The sequence below is a fragment of the Schistosoma haematobium genome, chromosome ZW (assembly GCF_000699445.3).
Source record: "Schistosoma haematobium chromosome ZW, whole genome shotgun sequence".
Taxonomy (NCBI): domain Eukaryota; kingdom Metazoa; phylum Platyhelminthes; class Trematoda; order Strigeidida; family Schistosomatidae; genus Schistosoma; species Schistosoma haematobium.
This window is the reverse complement of record NC_067195.1, coordinates 33,949,368-33,969,118: the sequence shown is the minus strand read 5'-3', so window position 1 is coordinate 33,969,118 and position 19,751 is coordinate 33,949,368. Positions and strand designations below refer to the sequence as shown.

The 19,751-nt window shown below is 38.4% G+C and overlaps 1 protein-coding gene across 1 annotated transcript; it reads left to right on the top strand.

Annotated features, from left to right (window-relative positions):
• Positions 1–8,234: 8,234 nt before the first annotated feature.
• ZC4H2 (Zinc finger C4H2 domain-containing protein) lies at positions 8,235–19,614 on the top strand. Its single transcript, XM_051211130.1, has 5 exons — positions 8,235–8,357; positions 8,392–8,563; positions 13,779–13,957; positions 15,634–15,953; positions 18,862–19,614. Exons 1-5 carry the CDS (start codon positions 8,308–8,310, stop codon positions 19,329–19,331), a joined length of 1,191 nt encoding a protein of 396 aa, XP_051071168.1. The 5' UTR covers positions 8,235–8,307; the 3' UTR covers positions 19,332–19,614.
• The last annotated feature ends 137 nt before the right edge of the window (positions 19,615–19,751 follow it).

The window sequence follows — 19,751 nt, the reverse complement described above, 5'->3', positions numbered from 1 at the left end:
GCCGGATTAGCTAATCTACTAAAACGACCTACAACATACTAACTCTGGCCTTTACATTAAGACTTTGTGGCTGGCGCCAGATTAGGAAGTAAAACTTAAAAATCGGACAATAAAATGTGTGGTTCTTAACACTTTACTCTATTGATGCACTTTCTATTCTAAAAATAGCCTTCTTAACTCTAACTTCAACTCCCCTTCAACCATTTGAACCTACTCCACCTTGTTAGATGATACAATTCATTGTTACTTATTGTTGCATTCTCTCATCCCCACATTTCACTCTAGCGATAGGAGCTAGTATGAGTTTTATCTACTAATTTGTCATACCTAAGTCTGTTACACTACAAAATGTTAAGCATTATTTAGCATTTATATCCAAGTTTTTTGTTGCTCCTTTGTTTTCCTTTGTCGGCATCACGCTCTCAGGGCACAGCTATGGAGCTTTCCATTCTTGGAATAAACTTGAAGTGTTCTCTTGGTCGAGGTCATAGTTGACACCAAGCGCTCTACAAATATACTCTATAACAACCATAAACTTAAAAACTTCTGCACAAATACTTAGCACAACCAGAATTCTAGAAAAATTATACTGAGTTTAAATCTGGTGTGTAACGTAGAAGCCATGCCATTTTGGAAAAGTATTTTAAAAGCCGTATTCAGTGCAGTAGTAAAACATTAAGTCTAATCATTAACGCAGTGAGACATCTGCACAAATGCACTATCTTTTGTTTGTATTGATTTTATTTATTTAACAACCCCACTTGGGAAGCATATTTAAGCAATCTAATGTTGTAACACATAGATCACGCCTGTAAAAAGGACGTGTACCTGCCCTGGCAGAAATGCATTATATTATATCAAAGTAGAAAATACACCAAAGTAGAAATATTAACGTGCCGAAATAGCATTTCTTAGATATCAAGACACCAGTACAACGAAACTGTTTAGTTTATACTTATCCGTAACGAGTATATTTTGTGTTCGAACAACTTGAACTTTTGACACTAGTCTGAAAAGGCAGTAGCATTTCTCTTAGATCTTAACCTTAACCATATGTAACGCTTCTCCTGTTCAATTGTGGTTTAAGTCAATACAGATTACTTCTTTACTTGAACCCAGCCCGTCGTAATAACTTCAAAGCGGTCCTTCTTACATACAAATATATAGGAGGGTAACCATATCTTGACCTTCAAGGTGTGGTTTGGGTTCTGTGTAGCGCCCAGTAAAAACTGGATATTCATCCGTCCCACAGGTAAATTATAAACACAGTGGTTAATTTGTCCACAGCTCTAACCAGTATCATTGTTCATAGGAATTATGGCAGAATTAATGAAACTGTAGAATTATGGTCTACTATTATATTAGTACTGCTCTAATAATAGACCTAATCCCAAAATTGTAGATTTGTCATGATATAACTGCCTAATCTATAAGATCTTACGTGGAAGTCACATCATCGTCTACACCGACTCACTGTATCGTTACAACTACCAATACATGATGAAGAACAAGCTTAGGCTAGAGAAAGAACAATATATTTAATATGAATAAAAGATATAAGGTAGTATTCAGTAGGAACCATGCCTGAATGGCCAAGCCATGCCATTCGTCAAATCCCGTTCATTCAATCCCTTGTTCGCGCCTTCTCCATCGTTAGGTATTTCTCCGCGTTAAATATTGAATATCTATTTTCCGAGTAATCTCGTATTCAGCTTTGAGGATTGTGTGGTTATGGTCCTATGCCACTACAAAATCATATCACCTTTTGGCTATACAGCCCCCTGAGTTATTCAACACAATTTATGTAACTGAATCTAAAAATACACGCGGTATTTAGACGGCCAAATAGTACAAACTAGTACCCTGTCCAAATAAAATGACACAGGGTAGCTCATAAATGTTTTCCTCCTATTATGCTGTGGATTGACTCAATCTGTTTAAGCAACGCCAACCCAAACCCAAAAATGCATATTGAAGCTACCGAATTCGAAGGTTAGTTCAAATAAAATTAGCGCAACTTGTAAAATCCTTGCACATGAAATTGAACATTAATAAAACTAAAGTTCAAAGTAAAACGAGTGATAAATTTCATCTGGAACCAAAAACAAACGTAATATGCAGGTGAAGCGATCAAGGATGATAATTTTACACTTAAGAGTGGGACAAATCGTCACATTAAACGTGTATGCAGAGAACATTTCGTAAGCAATCAAAACATATAGAAAGGACTTCATGAATACTATTTCAGTTCCTCACAGTGATAGTTCATATGCTACATATCATATAATAAGTAACGGTTACCAAAAATATCTGGTCAGTATTACGTAACAGATGTTTATAGCTGTTCCCGTGATTGAATGTGTAATTTTAGTTTAAATAGATTCACGACACTTAAGATTTTAGTCAGCTTTCGGGATATTACAAGATGTTATTACATGACCCTTTCAATGACAGCTTTTGTCTATTTTTCATGTTGCAAAACTAAAAGCAGGTAGAAAACCGGGGTATAGTCAGTGAAGTCTGACTCGGAGGAATGTCTATATCTACAGTATAAAAACAATTTGATTGTCGATCACAGTAAGTAGCACCACCTATGATACTTCCTATTTACATTTATAGTATGGTGATGACCCACATTTTAGTATTTACAAGATAATGACAATTACTTTTCCAATCCCAAGTTATAAGGAAACAGTTTACTATCACATTCCAGTGGCTACTATTAAGAGGTGGTCCATCACCTATGTATTCTCCAATCCCCTAGTCAATAAGCCTAGTTGTTCTGAAGGATATAGGTCTTGTCGGTACTAGTCTCAGTGGTGTGACCTACTCGCTTATCGACTTACACCTGTTACCCCTTGTTGAGCAGCATAGGTTTCTCATTGGTATTCTACATCCAACTCTGTCCTCGGCAATCCTTTCCAGTCTCTATTCATCCTTTTCATATCTGCTTCCAATTCCGAACGTAATGTGTTCCTCGGCCTTCCTCATTCCCATGTCCCTTCAGGATTCCAAGTTAGGGCTTATCTCGAGACGTTTTTATTGAAGATTGTGACTTTGGTGTAAGTTGACAATTGTTTTGAGTTCTATAGGTCCCCCGAGTGTAAGAATGCTGATCTCGCTTTGAAAATTCTTGCCTTTACGCCTGCATCAGATCCTCCTTATGGTAAGTCGACATAATCGATAACCATTGAGGCATTCGCAGGTTCACCATTTTGAGGTATGTGCTAAGGTGTATACGGTTCAATCAATGATACAAACATGTATAGAGACATACCTCAAAAGTGTGAAAATGAATGACTCTGGGGGTGCGAATCTGCTATATCAATTAACTATACAAAACCTGACCCAGACTTAATGTTTGGATATATAGATTTTAAGCAGGTTTATTCAAATAAAAAAGAAACTGAACACAACTAAATTGCCAGGACAGTAAATGTTATTTTCATCCTAGGGGATAGTCCACAATAATCAGTCTAAACGGAAACAGTAGGTGTGTAAATCCGTCCTACATCGATGACATTATTGACCCTATATGTTTGGCTATATGTTTATTCGGTCTGCATGAGATCCGTTGTCTAGTCTCGAGAACATTATTTGTAAGGGTTGGTATGGAAAATCATACATTGTGGAATTTACTACTTTTAGATGTAATTTAAGTCTTTACGTATTACATTTTTAGGTTCTATTAATCCAACATTGTAGATACAACGCTGTTTAGGGCATTGATTCAATTTGCTGTTGTTATTTAATCAATACATTCAGTTCCTGTCAGAATTTATTTACGCCACACTTGTAGTATGTAAGCGTACGGTAAGGAACATTATTATTCACAAGGTAGACGTAATGAACCGCAACGTACAATGACATGTGTAATTCGGTAAGTCATGTTAAATGAAGACATCGGTAGATGGAAATTGTTCGATTAAGCCACTAGCTCACGGACGGTATTTGCTAATTTGGGATCTACTTGCTCTGAAAATTCTCTTTAGGGCATAGAATTGTCCAAAGTCTACCGTTTGATAACAACACCATTCATGAGTAATAAATACGTTTTCTCATTCACTGTATATATAGTTAATGAAGTTATTAGGGCTCAATGGAAGCAATATATTAGGATCATGCAAAACTCAGATTTATAGGAATACCAACTCCATCAACACGGTTGGTCCTATGGAATACTTTCCCGAAGAACTAAATGTGGTTTAGGTATCGTTTCATTCCGAACTGTGATAATTTAAAAAGCCTTCAGTATAACGGCTCTCTTTCTGTTTTAGTGGCGTTCAGTTATTTCTGTTGACTGACTACGATCAACTAAGCTAAGGTCACTGTGAATTCAGTTAGTTTGTGAGAGTTTTAACGGTAGATGTCGTCTTTAATGGAAATAAAAGTGATTTACAATAGGCGTAATCGTAAAATTTCGAAATTCTATAACTGGTAGTTATGTGTCATTGGGTTCCTCATTAACTTACTCCCTAGTTTTAATATACCAGAGGACGACGCTTGGTCAAGATAACATATAAAAACGTGCAAAGTAGCACAGAACTGGCTCTGTCAGGATAATATATAGGTACAAAATAAACGAAATTTACTTTAATAATTCCTCTTGTAATATATGTTACTCTCCACTACAAATATATTCTGTACAATCAGACTGTGAAACATGAAGGAACTAGACCATTAAAAATATCAGTTTCAACCAGATAGATGTATTCCTACCAGGCAAAGAAGGATAGGTCAGCTTAATGTGCTCCAAATGTGAGCAGTTCAACTATAAGTTAACAGTTGTTCAGGAAATACAAGAATCGTGCATCTAATTATAGGCTATCTACACGAAGCGTTCCTAACAAACAGAACATACGTTTCAGTATCAGCGGGATAAAATAAAACCAATCAATTCACATAAAAACAACCACGGAGTAGTACTCTGTGGAATTATGGTCTAGTTCGTCATTAGTACTGCTATAATAATAGACCTAATTTCAAAATTGTAGACTTGTCATGATGTGAAAACCTAATATATTAGATCTTACGTGGAAGTCACATTATTGTCTATTCTGGCTTGTCGTACCATAACAATAAGCTATATTTATTTAGTAATAACAACACATTCAAACCACTGATACAACAGAAACCGTTTGGCTGAAACGTCAATTACAATCACCCAAGATTACTACCGAAAAACAGGTATGATTCTTAAATTTATCAGGTATACTTACTGACTGAGACATGTAAACACTCAGAAACGGCACTAACTACAATTGGAGTCAAAATTATGGGGCTTTGAGATCCAGGTAATGAAACATCAGTATGATTGCATTAGACCAATATTACCGATGCATTGGTTCCATCGAATGTAGAAGTTGAGACTTTCGCAATAACGACTGACTGCGAAGTAGGTTGCTATAAATATACGTTCACCTCTTTATATATGAGTTGACCAGCTATCAATTTATTACCTGAAGATTAAAGAAAAGATTATGTTGATGACTGTGTAAAGGACGGCTACTAACTCCTGTGGTACTACCAATAATACAGTAAGCCTTCATCATCGCACCAGAAATTCAAATTCACAGTCTACAGTTTTCATTAATGCGGGGTGGGGAGGACGTTTCTTACAGTAACTGTAGTTTGTGTGAGATTAGGGTTTTATTCATCTTTGCGACCTGTTATTGTTGGTATGATATCAAAAAGAGTTAAGGTTTTTCACTCCTCGCAACCGAGGAGCAGGTCTTTTTTGGAGAGTTCTGGGCCATCTGCGGTTATTTGAACAGTTTAGAAAACCCATAAAGTTATTAAAGAGATCTATAATTTCGTTTTGGTTCATCCGATGTTTTCCCTTGTTACTGGGGGTTTGAGAGCTGGTGATCTCCAGAATCCAGTCGTCAAATAAGGCTAACTAATCAGACGGGATATACTATGATAAAAGAAGAACAAGTTGAACCTATTGTAAAGTTTGATACAAGAAGAATTGTCAGAACACGCCTTCGTGGATAGTTTTCTGGTCCATAGCTTCGTTCACTCGTGATCGTATTTCTTAGACCGAGACATATCCTAATTCCACATCATGAAGGAGTTAGTGTGGCGGCTAGAATTATTTAAATTATTGCACTAGCTAGAAATTCTCGAAACAGTGCAATTTACGCCAGAAAGAACTAGATGGACACTTTCACCGAACATGCGTACATCGGGGCTGAAAAGTCTGCTGAAGCTCGGTTCTTCGACCCCATTGAGGATCTGGGACTGTTCGAAAATGTTGAGTAAGAAACTCGTTGAAGAGAAAGTCAAACATCGTTGCGCTTAGACTGGGTATTTGCAAACAAAGAACTGCAAATTGACAACCTCTCAATCCTGGCTCCCTTAGGGAGAAGCGATCACGCCGTCATAGCCTTTAGTTTCATCATCAAAACTGAGCTAATACATTCTACCAACAAAAGGCGCTGTAATTTCAAGTGATTGGGTGTGTCAGCTTTACAGGTCAATCTACGGCAGGTGAATTGGGAGGTTCAGCCTCAACTTGATCTGGATGCCCATCGGGATTTTTTACTGCACACGATCTTATGTGGTACAAGGCAGTCTGTTCCTCAAATGGTCTCCAAAATCTACATCAACCTGCAATCACCAAGAACTACGATCTTCGTTTGGTAATCCGCAAAAGGCACTGCTGGGTGGCATACAAACGAGCTGGTAACAACGGTGCATACATGCAATGAACTGGTATGCCTAATGTAACGTATTGTTGTCTAAGGATATATAGTATTATTATCATTATGAAACGGTCTCCAATCCGAGGGCCTATTCCGTCATGCCGCCTCTTTTCAACAAGCTAGAGCCGGTGTTTTCCAGTTGCAAGGTCCTAATGGCCCAACCAACAACGATGGTGACGCCACCGTCGACCGACTGGCAGAACAGCACTTTTAGTTGTTTCGAGGTTGATGTAATATACCTTGACTTCTCAAAAGCTTTTTTTAATAAAGTAAATCATACATTTCGTATACGTAAGCTCAAACGATTAGGTATGAAATCACCTTTAATTGATTGGCTTACTTCATATTGAAATAATCGGCATCTTAAGGTCAGGCTTCATTTCACAATCTCCCAGGCTATGAAATAACCCAGTGGGGTACCCCAGGGTTCAGTACTAGGACCTCTTCTTTTCCTAACTTACATAAACCAACTTCTACAGCGGGTATCGTCAGATATATCATTTTTCGCTAATGATGTGAAACTTTGGTGAGAAGTTTACAACCAAGAGAATAGATTGGCACTTCAGGAGGATCTGACTAGCCTTCATAGTTGTTCAGACAACAACTGACTTACGTTTAACACTTCAAAGTGTAAAGTAGTCCATCTGTGACATGTTGCAAACTACAGCTACAACTTGGGCGACTACCCTCCAGAGTTATTCCGAGTTGAAAGAGATATGGGGGTGCTGGTACACTACGATCTGAAGTCTTACGCTAACGGCGACAAATATCCTTTCAATCACACCCTGCATTAGTAACATTGTATCTCATTTTTGGCCAGTTCGATGGAAGAACGGTCCACATAATATTCAACGGTTCTATTTGTCCCCATTTGTAGTACGGAAATATAGGATTCCCTCCTTTACTCCAGAAGGATAAGGGCACCTTGGAACGTATCCAACGGCGAGCCACGAAAGCAGTTCGATGACACAAATCCAAGGCTTATGAAGAGCGTCTCCAATCACTAAATATTTACTCATTAGAGTACAGGCGTCCTAGATGTGACCTTCTAAAGGCTTACAGCATCCTAAATACACCTACCTAAGCTTGGTTCCAACACAAAACTTAGAGTAACACCTAGCAACCGGAGACACAACATAACAGAACAGACTGTAGACAGACCTTCTACTCCTTAAGAGTAGTTCAATGCTGGAATTCGTTGCCGGCCTGACTAGTCCAGGCGACTTCGCGAGAGTCCTTTAAGAGGATAGTATCTTACTATGATTTGCCAACTTTTTTCTTTCCTCTTTTGTTGACGATACACCTAGGTTCTTGCCTGGAAGTATTGGTGGTTCACTGTTACTAGATATGGAAACCCGTTAAGCGAAAGCTTCTTCTATTCCTTCCAAAACCATTTAAATCCTTACATGTTTAGGAATTTAGTTAGTCGTTGTAATTCAGTAATTATAAATGTGTGAATTTAAGCAACTATTAAAGTTCCTAAGTTGAGTGAACTGGTTTGCCACTAAGATGTCAGAAGGTTTGTTTGTCTATGCTAATTCACTTTATGGGTATTTTTGGAATTAGGGGTCATATTGTCAAACATTAGAGTTCTGAAAAGATGGTAAAAGAAGGCATCCTGAGAGATTATCAATCAATGGGGGCCTTAAAGTATGAGAAGCTCAGTTTATTATATGATCTTAAGTGAAAGTTCGGAGTTGCTTTTGAAGACTCTAGGGGATATATACAGCGCAACTGGCTTCATGGAGGAAGAATCGATTAGACTAGTCCAATATGAGACGGAAATGCGGTGTCTGCTTGACGAGAGGTCTTTTATCCTGAACCAACTACAGAATGTCGAGCAAGATATATCTACGGTTAGTTCCTAGTGTTTAGTTACTTTTTAGTAATACCGTGTGTGCTCCCCAACTTCCCTATTTTGTGGAAAATTTAGGTGAATTTTGAGATTTTGTGCCATTTCTTTAAAATTTCCAAAGTTTTCCATTGCAGCTTCTCCAAAACTTATTCAAAACGGATGAAATTTCCCCTAATATAGGAAGATTGGGTCATATTTATCGCTGATAAATTTTCCGTGCCGGGAGTTGTTTCCACATAGGTATTTATGGACTTGGTCGAGTATTTTCTGCGAACAAGCACCTCTTACATGTCAGACGAACAAAGGTTTTACTGGGGACTTTATAATTTGTAGACGAACCAATCAGACATAAGATAACGGGTCACAAATTTTTGTGCGAAATTCATCCATACATTTGGCTAAATAGAGTTTTGGCATTATAGCTAATGTCAGTTCGTGATGAAAACCCTAAATCTAGTTTTTAACCCTAACTGTCATCTGTAAATGAAAATTCCAACTGCTTTATAATCCTCATTTAGTCCTTATCAGTAGGTGTCCGCTCTCAAGGCCACTTCAGCGTCGCTCTAAGGTCGTCCATAAACTATAGTCTCACCGCTTTCTTCAAGGTCTGGGGAAAAATTTGGGGAATACTCGAAATTTCCCAAAGTGACTTGAAGTATTAGAAAAAACTCAGACAAGGAGGAATTTTATGGTTTTTGTCGCACTTTCCCTAAGTTCCATTCCAACTTCCTGAAAATCCAAACGTAATGAAATTTTCTGCAAAATCGGGAGACTTGGTCAGTGTTCCTTCAATATACTTTAAGTTTTGACTTGTTCTTTAGCCTCACCCACAGAACTGTTAAGTTCAATAAGCACTCTGATCTAGTTTTTCACTGGTATCTAGAAGTATCGTTTTAATTCTTGTTTTGTATATGTTTTCCGAGAAGCACTTGGATAGCCGAGTTAGTTTTGTAATGACAGACCGCTTGTAGCATACTATTTGAAACCATCGCAGATATCAATTGGAAAATACTTTATTTGCATTTTATTTTATGTGGGTTGTTTTGTGATAGTGCATGTTAACTCCTGTTTCGAACCAGCTTGTATTAATTCTGGGTTTGACTTCAAAATTTATCTCGGTGTGCTAATGTAGTATGACAGCTTGGACCCATGCACATGTCGCATGTTCTATCTTGCGTACGATTGACTGACAAAGTAACAGAAAATACATGCAAGGGTTAACAAAACTCGAAATAGTAACTCGTCGTTGAAGCATATTAGGTTGCTTTCTAAGTGGATATTGCGTGGGGGACCTTGTGTCTGTCTGTCATCTAAGTTAATAACCAGAATTGCAGAGTTTCAAGTGATCAGCCCCTAGTTTTTGTGATCGACCTTAAGGTGTACTAAATTTATGGACTGACAACATTCTACCATTGGCAACATCTAATTATATGGACCGAGACTCGAAAGTGAAATTCCTAGGTTAGAAGTTTAGTGCATAGATCATAAAATCACATTTCAGTTATCAAAATGAATCATAATGACAATATAGAACCTCCAACCTGCAGGTTATTATCAATCATGTTTTATTTAATTAGATTAAACACGAGTCCATAACCTAGTCAGTTAGTCCATGTTTTGGTTGCTTCTAGTCTCCATTGTTTCACGTAAAAATAAACTATTTAAACTCACGTAGTTAATATTTTAAACAAAGCATACTGTCTTCCTAAAACCTAGGTGCTGACTGCTACTTTCCCTCTGAAGTATGTTACCAAACCATATCGTTAACTAAGACACACTGAAAGCAATTATAACTCAAGTGTCATGATCACTCGGTTATAAAGTAACAAATATAGATTGAATTAATCTGAAATCGACTTCTCTTAAACCGTGAGAATAAAATTACTCTGTACCTTTCTTTCTACGAACTCACCCTTCCTTCCTGTATCATATTCTTATACACAATCTTTCTTTTATATATTATCACCATCGAAGTTACTACTTCTGTGAATTTGGTGTTCATCTTGTTGTGCTAACGAGGTATGACACCTTGAACTGATGTATAAATGTGCCTAGTCTCACGTTGTAGCGGACTGAGTGACCGACCCGAAAGGGGAACTGGGTTAGTAGTAGTCTCAGCAACCTGAAAGTGTGACCCAAGGGACCACTGTTCGAGGCATTTCGGAAGTCCCTATCGCCAGAGACGGTCACTCGCGGGGTAATGTGGCATTTTTAGGGTCAAACTTTCCTAACCCCCTCATTTCGTCGTGAGGGCATATTGTCGCTGTAGATGCCGGTTATCTGAGGAAAACATCTTGCTGTCACCACACCTGTACAGTTAACAGTACGACTTCGTCCTCGAACCAAGAGCTTACTGCTTTTAGTCTTACCGTGCTCCAACCGACCTGTCTGTCATGATAGGACATAAGGGAACAATTGTCCCAGCTGATATACCTCGATTAGGTCAATATGATATTCAAACTCGACCACCACGTCGAGGTAGCAACCACAGTCTACCCGACGGGCAGATAACAGTAACTACCTGCTACAATTTCTCTCAGAAAACCGATCATTCCTAGCAGGTAAAAACTTGAGACATAAGCACAGACACTGTTCAAACTGGGAACCCCCAACACAAACACAGTGTTGAACACGAGCGGATTTATCCCCATCACGCATCGTTAGAGAGGCTCGATTGAAAACTGCTGCTATTACTAAAGTAAACACATGGATTATGACCATGCCGCAGTAAATATACGCATCTATGCATTTCACTAAACGTATGGAAGTCACAGCAAGAAAATTACTTAGGTGTCAACTGAAGAACATCTGGAACTCAAAACAAATGTCAACCAACACCAAGGTCAGAACTTTCAATACAAATGTCAAGACAGTTCTAATGTATCGGGCGGGAACCTGGAGAACTACGAAAGCCATCATCCACAAGATACAGGTGTTTATCAACAGTTGTCTACGCAAAATACTTCAGATCCGTTGGCCAGACACTATCAGCAACAATGTACTGTGGGAGAGCACAAACCAGATCCCAGCGGAGGAAGAAATCAGGAAGAAGCGCTGGAAGTGGGTAGGACACACATTAAGGAAAGCATCCAACTGCGTCACGATGCAAGCCCTCACATGGAATCCTGAAAGCCAAAGGAGAAGAGTAAGACCAAGAAACACATTATGCCGAGAAATGGAGACAGACATGAGAAATATGAACAAAAATTGGATAGAACTGAAAAGGAAGGCCCAGGACAGAGTGGGTTGGAGAATGCTGGTCTGCGGCCTATGCTCCATAGGGAGTAACAGGTGTAAGTAAGTAAGTAATGCATTTCACTAAACATGGGGAAGTCACAGAAAGAAGATTCCTTAGGTGTCGATTTGAAGATGAAAAGATCAACGACGCATTCAGGGGGAAATTAGCTAAGGACCTAGTCGGGTGTAGAGAAATAGTTCATGTTAAAGAAGCTTGGAAAAATATCCAAGCAGCCGCAAATACAACCGTTGCATCTATCAATTACTGAAATCAAAAAGTTAGGAAAACCCAGTGGATCTCGATGGCATCTACTGAGTTGATAAAAGCCCAAAAATCATCCCGACAAGCTTTAAGAATGATAATAAGCAACTATAACTCAAACATGAACCAACAAAATGTTTACCTAATGGTCGTGGGGAGCGATGAAAAACGAAAAAGAGATGGAGAGGGCAACAACGATAAGTTATAGCAGACAATTGTTCATACTTATCAACGAAGTGGGTATTAAAAGGTAAGTGTTGATGACACCATCCCATTAAAGGACGGGACTATTATTTTTCTAATGTCGTCATAGATGTCCTCCTAGGAATAACACTCTTCATCTAACTTCTCAGGAGTTGATCTCTTCCCAGGATACCCACTAGTTGACTTACAATATTCGAGTGATAGTCCTGTTTAGTAAAGGTGGTGATAAAATTCACTCTTCTGACCGCTTCTATCAACAGTGCAAACATGTGAGAAATGTTGCTTCAAGACTGGTCTGTGTCACCGCTTGAACTATTGATAGGGAGTGAAGTAGTTGAGCGTGTCGACCACTTTGGGAAGTCTTATCAGTCTCGGTAGGTTGGCGTCTCATGAGATCTCGACACAAACCCAGGAAGTTCGGTTGGCCTTTGGCAACTTTCGTCACGTGTTGTGTAGGTGAGATATCCATCTGCTAACCAAGGGCATGTGAAAAATGATCGTTGATCGCAGAAGAGATGCGTAGACTAAAGGTTTTTAATCATAGGTGTCCTCAAAGCATTGCTCACATTTCGTGGAACGACTAAGTGGGCAGTGTGGACGATGAGCATAGGTACTTGATGATGATGGGGAATCGGCTGATAAGGTTGTATATCATTGGCTGTGGTAGTATGTTTATATATATTTTTTGCTTAACCACTGCCTACCTAGACAAGTGATGCTTGCTAGTGCAAATTTTGGAAAAATATCTTGAGCGGCCTAACCGTGACGTGGCATCAGTTCATGATAGTCATTGCCTGTTGTTCTGATCCATGTTGGTAGAAACGGGCTACCTGGTCAGACTCCATGTCGTAACTTCGATCAGGTGTCATGTCTCAGAATCATTCATAATGACCTATATGGATTCACTCTTTACTTTCCTCTCGATCTTCATTCCTAACAAAAGGTTCATAATCCATTTGTTTCCTCAGGATTCTGGAGCCCATGTACACCACTAATTAGAAATCAGGGTTTTCCAACCACCAACCCGGTTAAGGCGCCGAACATTCGCTTCTCGTCTTCTCAATTTCGTAAAAAACACCCCCGTCATGAAAATGCAAGGTAGGGCTTCCCTGGTAGAAGCTTTATACATGTGGTAATTTGAGAGCATTTCGAGAGGGCGAGCGGACTGTCTTCACCCTTGGCCGTACAAGGGTATTTGGGTGCACGGGCACAGGACCCCAGGCTCTGGCAACGGAAGCCTAACTTCTAGGCCACTGAGATGTTGTCCGGTCGTTTGCGTGTTTAGCTTCAATCAATTCAGTATATCGTCCAGCCATTTTTAATAGTTACTTAATTAAGATCCTTTGGCGATGTTAAGTATATCATTAAATAGGCTTCACAACTGCACTCCTATGTGGTAATAATCTGTTTGGGTTGGATTATACTCACTAGTAATGTTTTTCGTAATATTTTATTATTTTAGTCGAAAAATCTTTGAATAAAGTATTCATTAACGCCAAATTACTTTTTACAGCTAGGAGCAATAGTGCGTCAAGCTTGGTCTGATCGAAACAAGAGTGTTTTTTGTATTCAAAAGCTGTACGGTGAATATAGTCAACTTTTAAATAACATAAACAAACACAGAAAAGACTTTGATTTAGCACCTTTGCGGAATCCATACAAACCTCCCAAAGAAGTGTTTGAAGATCATAAGTAAGCCACATATATACCTCAAAAAGTTATATTAGTGGTCATTTTATTTTGTTTTAAAAGGTAGGCTTAGTTATCTAGTTAGTGCATTCTATGTTCCAGGTCCAACATACAGATAGCAGTAGCCATTTACTGTGACTATGCCTTGACATCCACTCATTCTCAGAAAATCAGAACTTTAAACATAAAGAGAGAAACTATTCAAAATGGCAATCGACAGAGTCATCGGTAAATATTTACTATACTGTGGTCATTCACTGTTGCTTGTTTCGAGTACATATTTAGACTCTAACCGTGCTTTGTTTTAAGGTCTTTCGTATCTACTTCTTAGTGGCGTCAAAAACACTAAGAAACAAAAGCAACTCAACTTATCGTAAACGGTGGTTGGTAACAAACGTTAACGATGTGAGAATATCAATGATAAATAATAGTATGTAACTGTTTGGTACTATCAAGGGAAAGTAGCTAGAATGTAATTAATTAGTGGAAATATCTTATATAAATACAGATCATTGATTTACTCTCAAAGCGGTTGATTGGAAGAATACATGTAACACTGAATGAGTTCGGGTTGGCTCCAATTAACTTTCATTTATTCGCTTTCCATCAGCAACCTGAGTGGAAGCTTGAATCCTCGCAAAGTTGAGCAGCTTATGACCATTTTAAAGAGAGAAGGGGTAGAAATCAGATGCGTTAAACCCAGAGTTTTTGAGGATAGTGATGTAGAGTTAGTTAAACTGAATAAATTATTAGATGAAACACAGTATTAATTATTAGTTGTTCTAGTTCATAAAAAACAAACTGAAATTTTGCGATTTATTTGTCCTACAAACACGCTCTGTAATACAGTTAAATCAGTCTGGGCGAAACTATAGTCCAAAACGCGGTCATTAATACTTCATTTGTTTATCAAGTACAGATTAGTAAGGAAATATGAAATATAATTGGTTATAAAAAGGAGAGTAAAACATACAAAATATTGATGAGAGGTCGAACAGAATAAATATCTATGGAAAACAGTTGTACTTACGAAGAGTACAATCTTCATCAGCTTGCAGTTTAGTAGAGATAGGCCATACTAAAGTCAAGCTTATGGTTTTTGACGTTTAAAAGTAAGATATAATTGGTCACTTCGGTCGTAAAAATAACTTACAGAAGTCCTCTGGTGATAAGGTTCAGGAAATTATTTTAATAACAATATTCTTTGAGACCGATGAATATATGTGCCTAGTTTCACGTTGTAGCTGACTGACTTACTCTGCGGGCTTACAAATGATGTGAATATCTCCTCTTACCATAAGTGTTTTGTACGTAAGCCTGTTATTTTACTAACTGACTAGTTTACTAACAAAAAGTGTTTGGATGCCGTGCTTTTCTAGATCTATCTGTTTATGGCTTTTGTATCACTATTTGTAGCTGATCGTTTGTCATCACATTCACATCAATACGTTCTAATTAGCATCCAAACACAGTTTTAATCATAAGTTTCCCCGTCTTAATGCAAAACTTTCCCTATGGGAATACCACCTTTAGGTAAGACAACAATCAAAATGGAGCTTAAAGACCTTATTTACTTAATTCGAATCAGAATCAAGAATTATCGTGTGGAATTATTTTATTTCTTAAGTCAGTTGTAAAAAACATTCGAAGCTTAAGTATGTAAATTTTCAACTTTTCAGGGACATCGCCAAGGTCATTTGCAATGAGACAAATGGATTAGAAAACGAGTCAATTAAAAAATATCTAAGTTCCAAGCAGTTTTTATTGGAGAACGGGTATGAAGTAGAGTCAAAAGTACGACAAAGTAAAAAAGCAAGTCACAAAAACACAAAGCTACAGCAAAACTCAAGCATAAAAACAAGTAGCGAAGATGTCAAGGACGTTCAAGTTTCGAAAAGAGATCACGGAGACGATCATAAACCATTGTACAATCCTAATGAGATTATTGCGACGGATAATGTAATCCTATCTACTGCGGAGATGGAAAATAATAAGAATGGTGGGTTAACCTCATTCCACTTCACTACTGTCATCAGTTTTCAATAACCATGTAAATCATTAGTTCTCTTAGGGTTAGCTATTTATTGAAAAAAGCATAATTTGGATATTCCCTTAATGAAAGTAGCATCACAAAAACTAGTGTATAAGATTCTTGTTCCGCGGATGACGGCTGTCAACATATCATCCCATGAAAACCAGGGATATCCAATCGATTCTGTCTTGTATTGTTCTTCAGAGTTGTTGCCAAATACTATTGGTGGTCTTGACATCTTTCTTCGATTTCCAACTTCATGTGCGTTTTAGTTTCCTTCTTTTCTTTTCGCTTTGAGAGTATCATGTTAAGGCTTGGAACCGTGATTCAGTTCAATGATTTCCGAACAGTGTCTTATCCATCTCCAGTTTCTTTTCTTAATTTCCTCCTCAACTGGCAGCTGACTTGTTCTTGTCCAGCGTAGGTTATTGCTAGTAGTCTAGCCAATGTGTCTGGAGTACCTTGAGTCGCAACTAGTTATGAATACCTGATGATGGTGCTGGTAGTCTTTCAAGTTTCAACCCAACACAATAGAACTGTTTTAATGTTTGCGTTGAGAATCCCGAGTTCGGTGTTGAGTAACAGTTCTTTTGTATGAATATCGTCTTCGCTTGGCAATTCGTGCCTTCACATTTGCACCAAGTCCTTCATGTTTATCGATGATGCTGTCCAGGTGGGCACCCAAACGCTTCCATCTCTGTCAGAGCTTTGCCACCGAATGGGACTTGTTTGATGCTCACTATTGTATTTCAGAGTCTTGCTTCCTCACTTGCGAATTTTAATGTCTTTCTGCGTAGGTTGCTGCAACACTGATAAACCGCGTGCATTTATCGTTGTGCATGTGGTAACATGGCTAAATGATCTTCAAAGTCCAAATCGTCCAGCTGCGTCCAAAGTATCTTACTGTATTCCATCCTCTTCACGAGAACCGGAGGTCCTCATAATGCAGCCAACAACCAGAAGAAAGGTATGAGACGGGAGTAAGCACTTGGAATGGACGTGTGAGATTTCTTGCATGCAAGACTGCGATTTGGCCCTTCGTAGGAGCTCTGCATGATGGTGACGACTCAGGTACTCCGTAATGTCGAAGAAGGTTCCACAGGGTCCTCCTATCCGTGCTGTTGAATGCTTCCTCGTAGTCAGGGAAGTTGATGTATGGTGACGAGCTTCATTTAAGTGATTGTTCAACAGTGATCCGCAGTGTCGCTACATGGGTGTCTAGAGAATCTCTCATTTAGGCCAATAACAGCCTGTCAAGAACTGTGCCTAGTACTAACGGAAGTGTAATTTTTCTGTCGTTTTCAGACTTTTTATTTATTTTTAAAATCAACCAACTTCTTTATCGTTAAGCTAAGTTCTAACAGGATTTCCCAGTGCAACATCTTGGACCATAAAAAGGAAGCGTTCTGAAGCTAAAGCATGATCACATTTTAGATGTGTCGAAGAAGGAACGGCAGTCTCCTACTGAACGATATCTGATGGGATTTACTTATTTACTTCCTTGAGCTAATGTCGAAGTCGCTGTGTCAGGCAATGTTGCTTCTCAATGCCTTAGTTGGTTCTTACTAAAAATTAATGGTCGTCTATGTATAAGTGCACCACGCGATCTCCATTATCTGTGCTGGTGTCCAGCAGTGTCTTTATCTAGGGTTTGCTTTCCTACTTGGATGCTTAGATCACTATCAACGAGTGTCTAGCTTTTTAAAAAGATCAAGCTCCCTGTAAATTGGTCTAATCAGTTCATCAAAACTGCAGTGAATCAAAGCGTAGACGAAAACTACGCGTAACCTGACGTCTCGCTTACATTTGATTGGACACTTAATATAAGACTGTTGAGGTGAATTTATTTTGTCGGAGTTTGTTCTACTTTCCAAATTCATTCTCTTACTCACGTCATGAAAACGCAGGAAGCTTTCAAATAACCAGATATTTGAATGGTAAATCGCGCTGGTCTTCCAAGGTGATTAGATAAGACCACTTGGATCCTCCATGATTTTCAGAAACAGTATTTGTCACTGACACGATAATTTAGAGCCTTACCTAATGAAGCCTCTGTGTGATTGACACTAAAAGTTTCGATACCTAGTTTAGAGCTTGATTTAGAAGACCAGGAAAAGACTTCGTGAATACACGAAGTCAGCGTTGTTCGGACATAGAAGAAAAAGTTGTATCCAGAAGAGATGTTAACGGCATCGATAGGATACATTTTTAGGAATGGAGGATGGATATTATCGTTAACTAGGTGAGTATGAGTAGTTATGACTTCACGGTCACCCACACTTTAAAAGAAGTCTTTCTTAAGAAATTCATATAGCAAAATAGGTTAGAAGTGGTGTTGTCAACATTTAAGGCACAGAAGCTAGGTCCAAATAACAACTCCCTAAGACAGGGACACGGGATTTTTGTAAGTTATGGGTGTACTAACTCTGTACTTTTCTGATCATCGGCACTGTAAATCTGTGTCGAGGTGAAATGTACTGTTTTTAGGACTGACCATTTCTAGCCGTTCCATCCAGGCAACACAATGTTGTCAGAGGAGCTGCTTATTCGTTAAATACCCTTCACTCCCATAACAGCCCAATTCAATCGCTTGCGCGACGATACTCATATACTTCATTGCTATTTAACCAACCTGCTTGGTATAACAGAACATCAGAAATAAGTGTTTCAGCCAATAAAGCCCTTCTGGGTCATTACGGTAAAGTAGTGATACGGTAAGTAGCCACGGTCAGAAATTTTTTTACGTATTACTGGTTTAATTTGGCTTTAAATGTTCTGTAGCTATCCAATCTTCAGGCTAAGATTGATAACAAAAATTGAAATCAAAATTTATCAATCTTGTTGTTAATCTTACTTTGTTTTAATTTTTCACTAGACAGTGAAGTACTTGATGACTTTCCCTTTAACGAAGAAAGAAATAAGCGTGAAGGAGGCGTGCACAATCGTAATTTTAGCGTTTCACCGTGGCCGAATAACGAACATTTCCAGGTTAACTTTCGCAGATATACAAGTTTGTCTGATTGTAATCTAGACCATATCAGTTCGGAATCTCCGTCAACTTCCCTACGTAATCAGGTCAAGTCAGTTAGTCTAGATTTTGGTGAGTCATTGCTCCATACAAACGAATCTCAGTTGATTGCACAATGTCCACCCATGAAGACATGTCAAGCGTGTCAACAGTTGATTCATCGAAACGCTCCAATATGCCCACTATGTAAAACTAAAAGCAGATCAAGGAATCCAAAAAAACCAAAATCACGTCCAGTTATTCAGGTTACAGATATGCCAAATTCAGCAACAGGCGTCTCTTTGGCGTTGGGTCTGCTACGTGATCACCATGAGTAAAAAAATTAATACACCATTCGGTTAACTGTTTATCTTACTTAGCGGTTTTACTTTTGAAATTTATACGTGTAATAGGTATCATGATCTTTACCAATACGACGTTCATGGTGACTTTAAACAGCTATATATATATAATTGCTTTCTGTGCATTTTAAATGTTAATCCACCAAAAACAAAATTGCTTCGTTTATACTTTAAAAGCTTTATAATCATGTGTCCAGAAAATTCATACTTATAACCCTCTGCAACTAGTATATGCGACCTCTAATTTTAATTAAAGATACCGTGACAAGGTTTTAAACAGGTATCAGTCCATCATGTTTTCCTATATGGGATAACCTAGGTGACTACCTCCTTGGGATCAAAAGCACCACACAATTGTTCAGTGATTTAAGCACTCGGACATCGAAAGTTAGCTTA

Bases quoted from the DNA above. Each gene is read 5' to 3' on its own strand.
- ZC4H2 (XM_051211130.1), top strand. From the start codon at position 8,308: ATGGTAAAAGAAGGCATCCTGAGAGATTATCAATCAATGGGGGCCTTA. The intron at 8,358-8,391 runs GTATGAGAAGCT...TATGATCTTAAG, and splicing joins CAATCAATGGGGGCCTTAAA to TGAAAGTTCGGAGTTGCTTT. The intron at 13,958-15,633 runs GTAAGCCACATA...TCAACTTTTCAG, and splicing joins GAAGTGTTTGAAGATCATAA to GGACATCGCCAAGGTCATTT.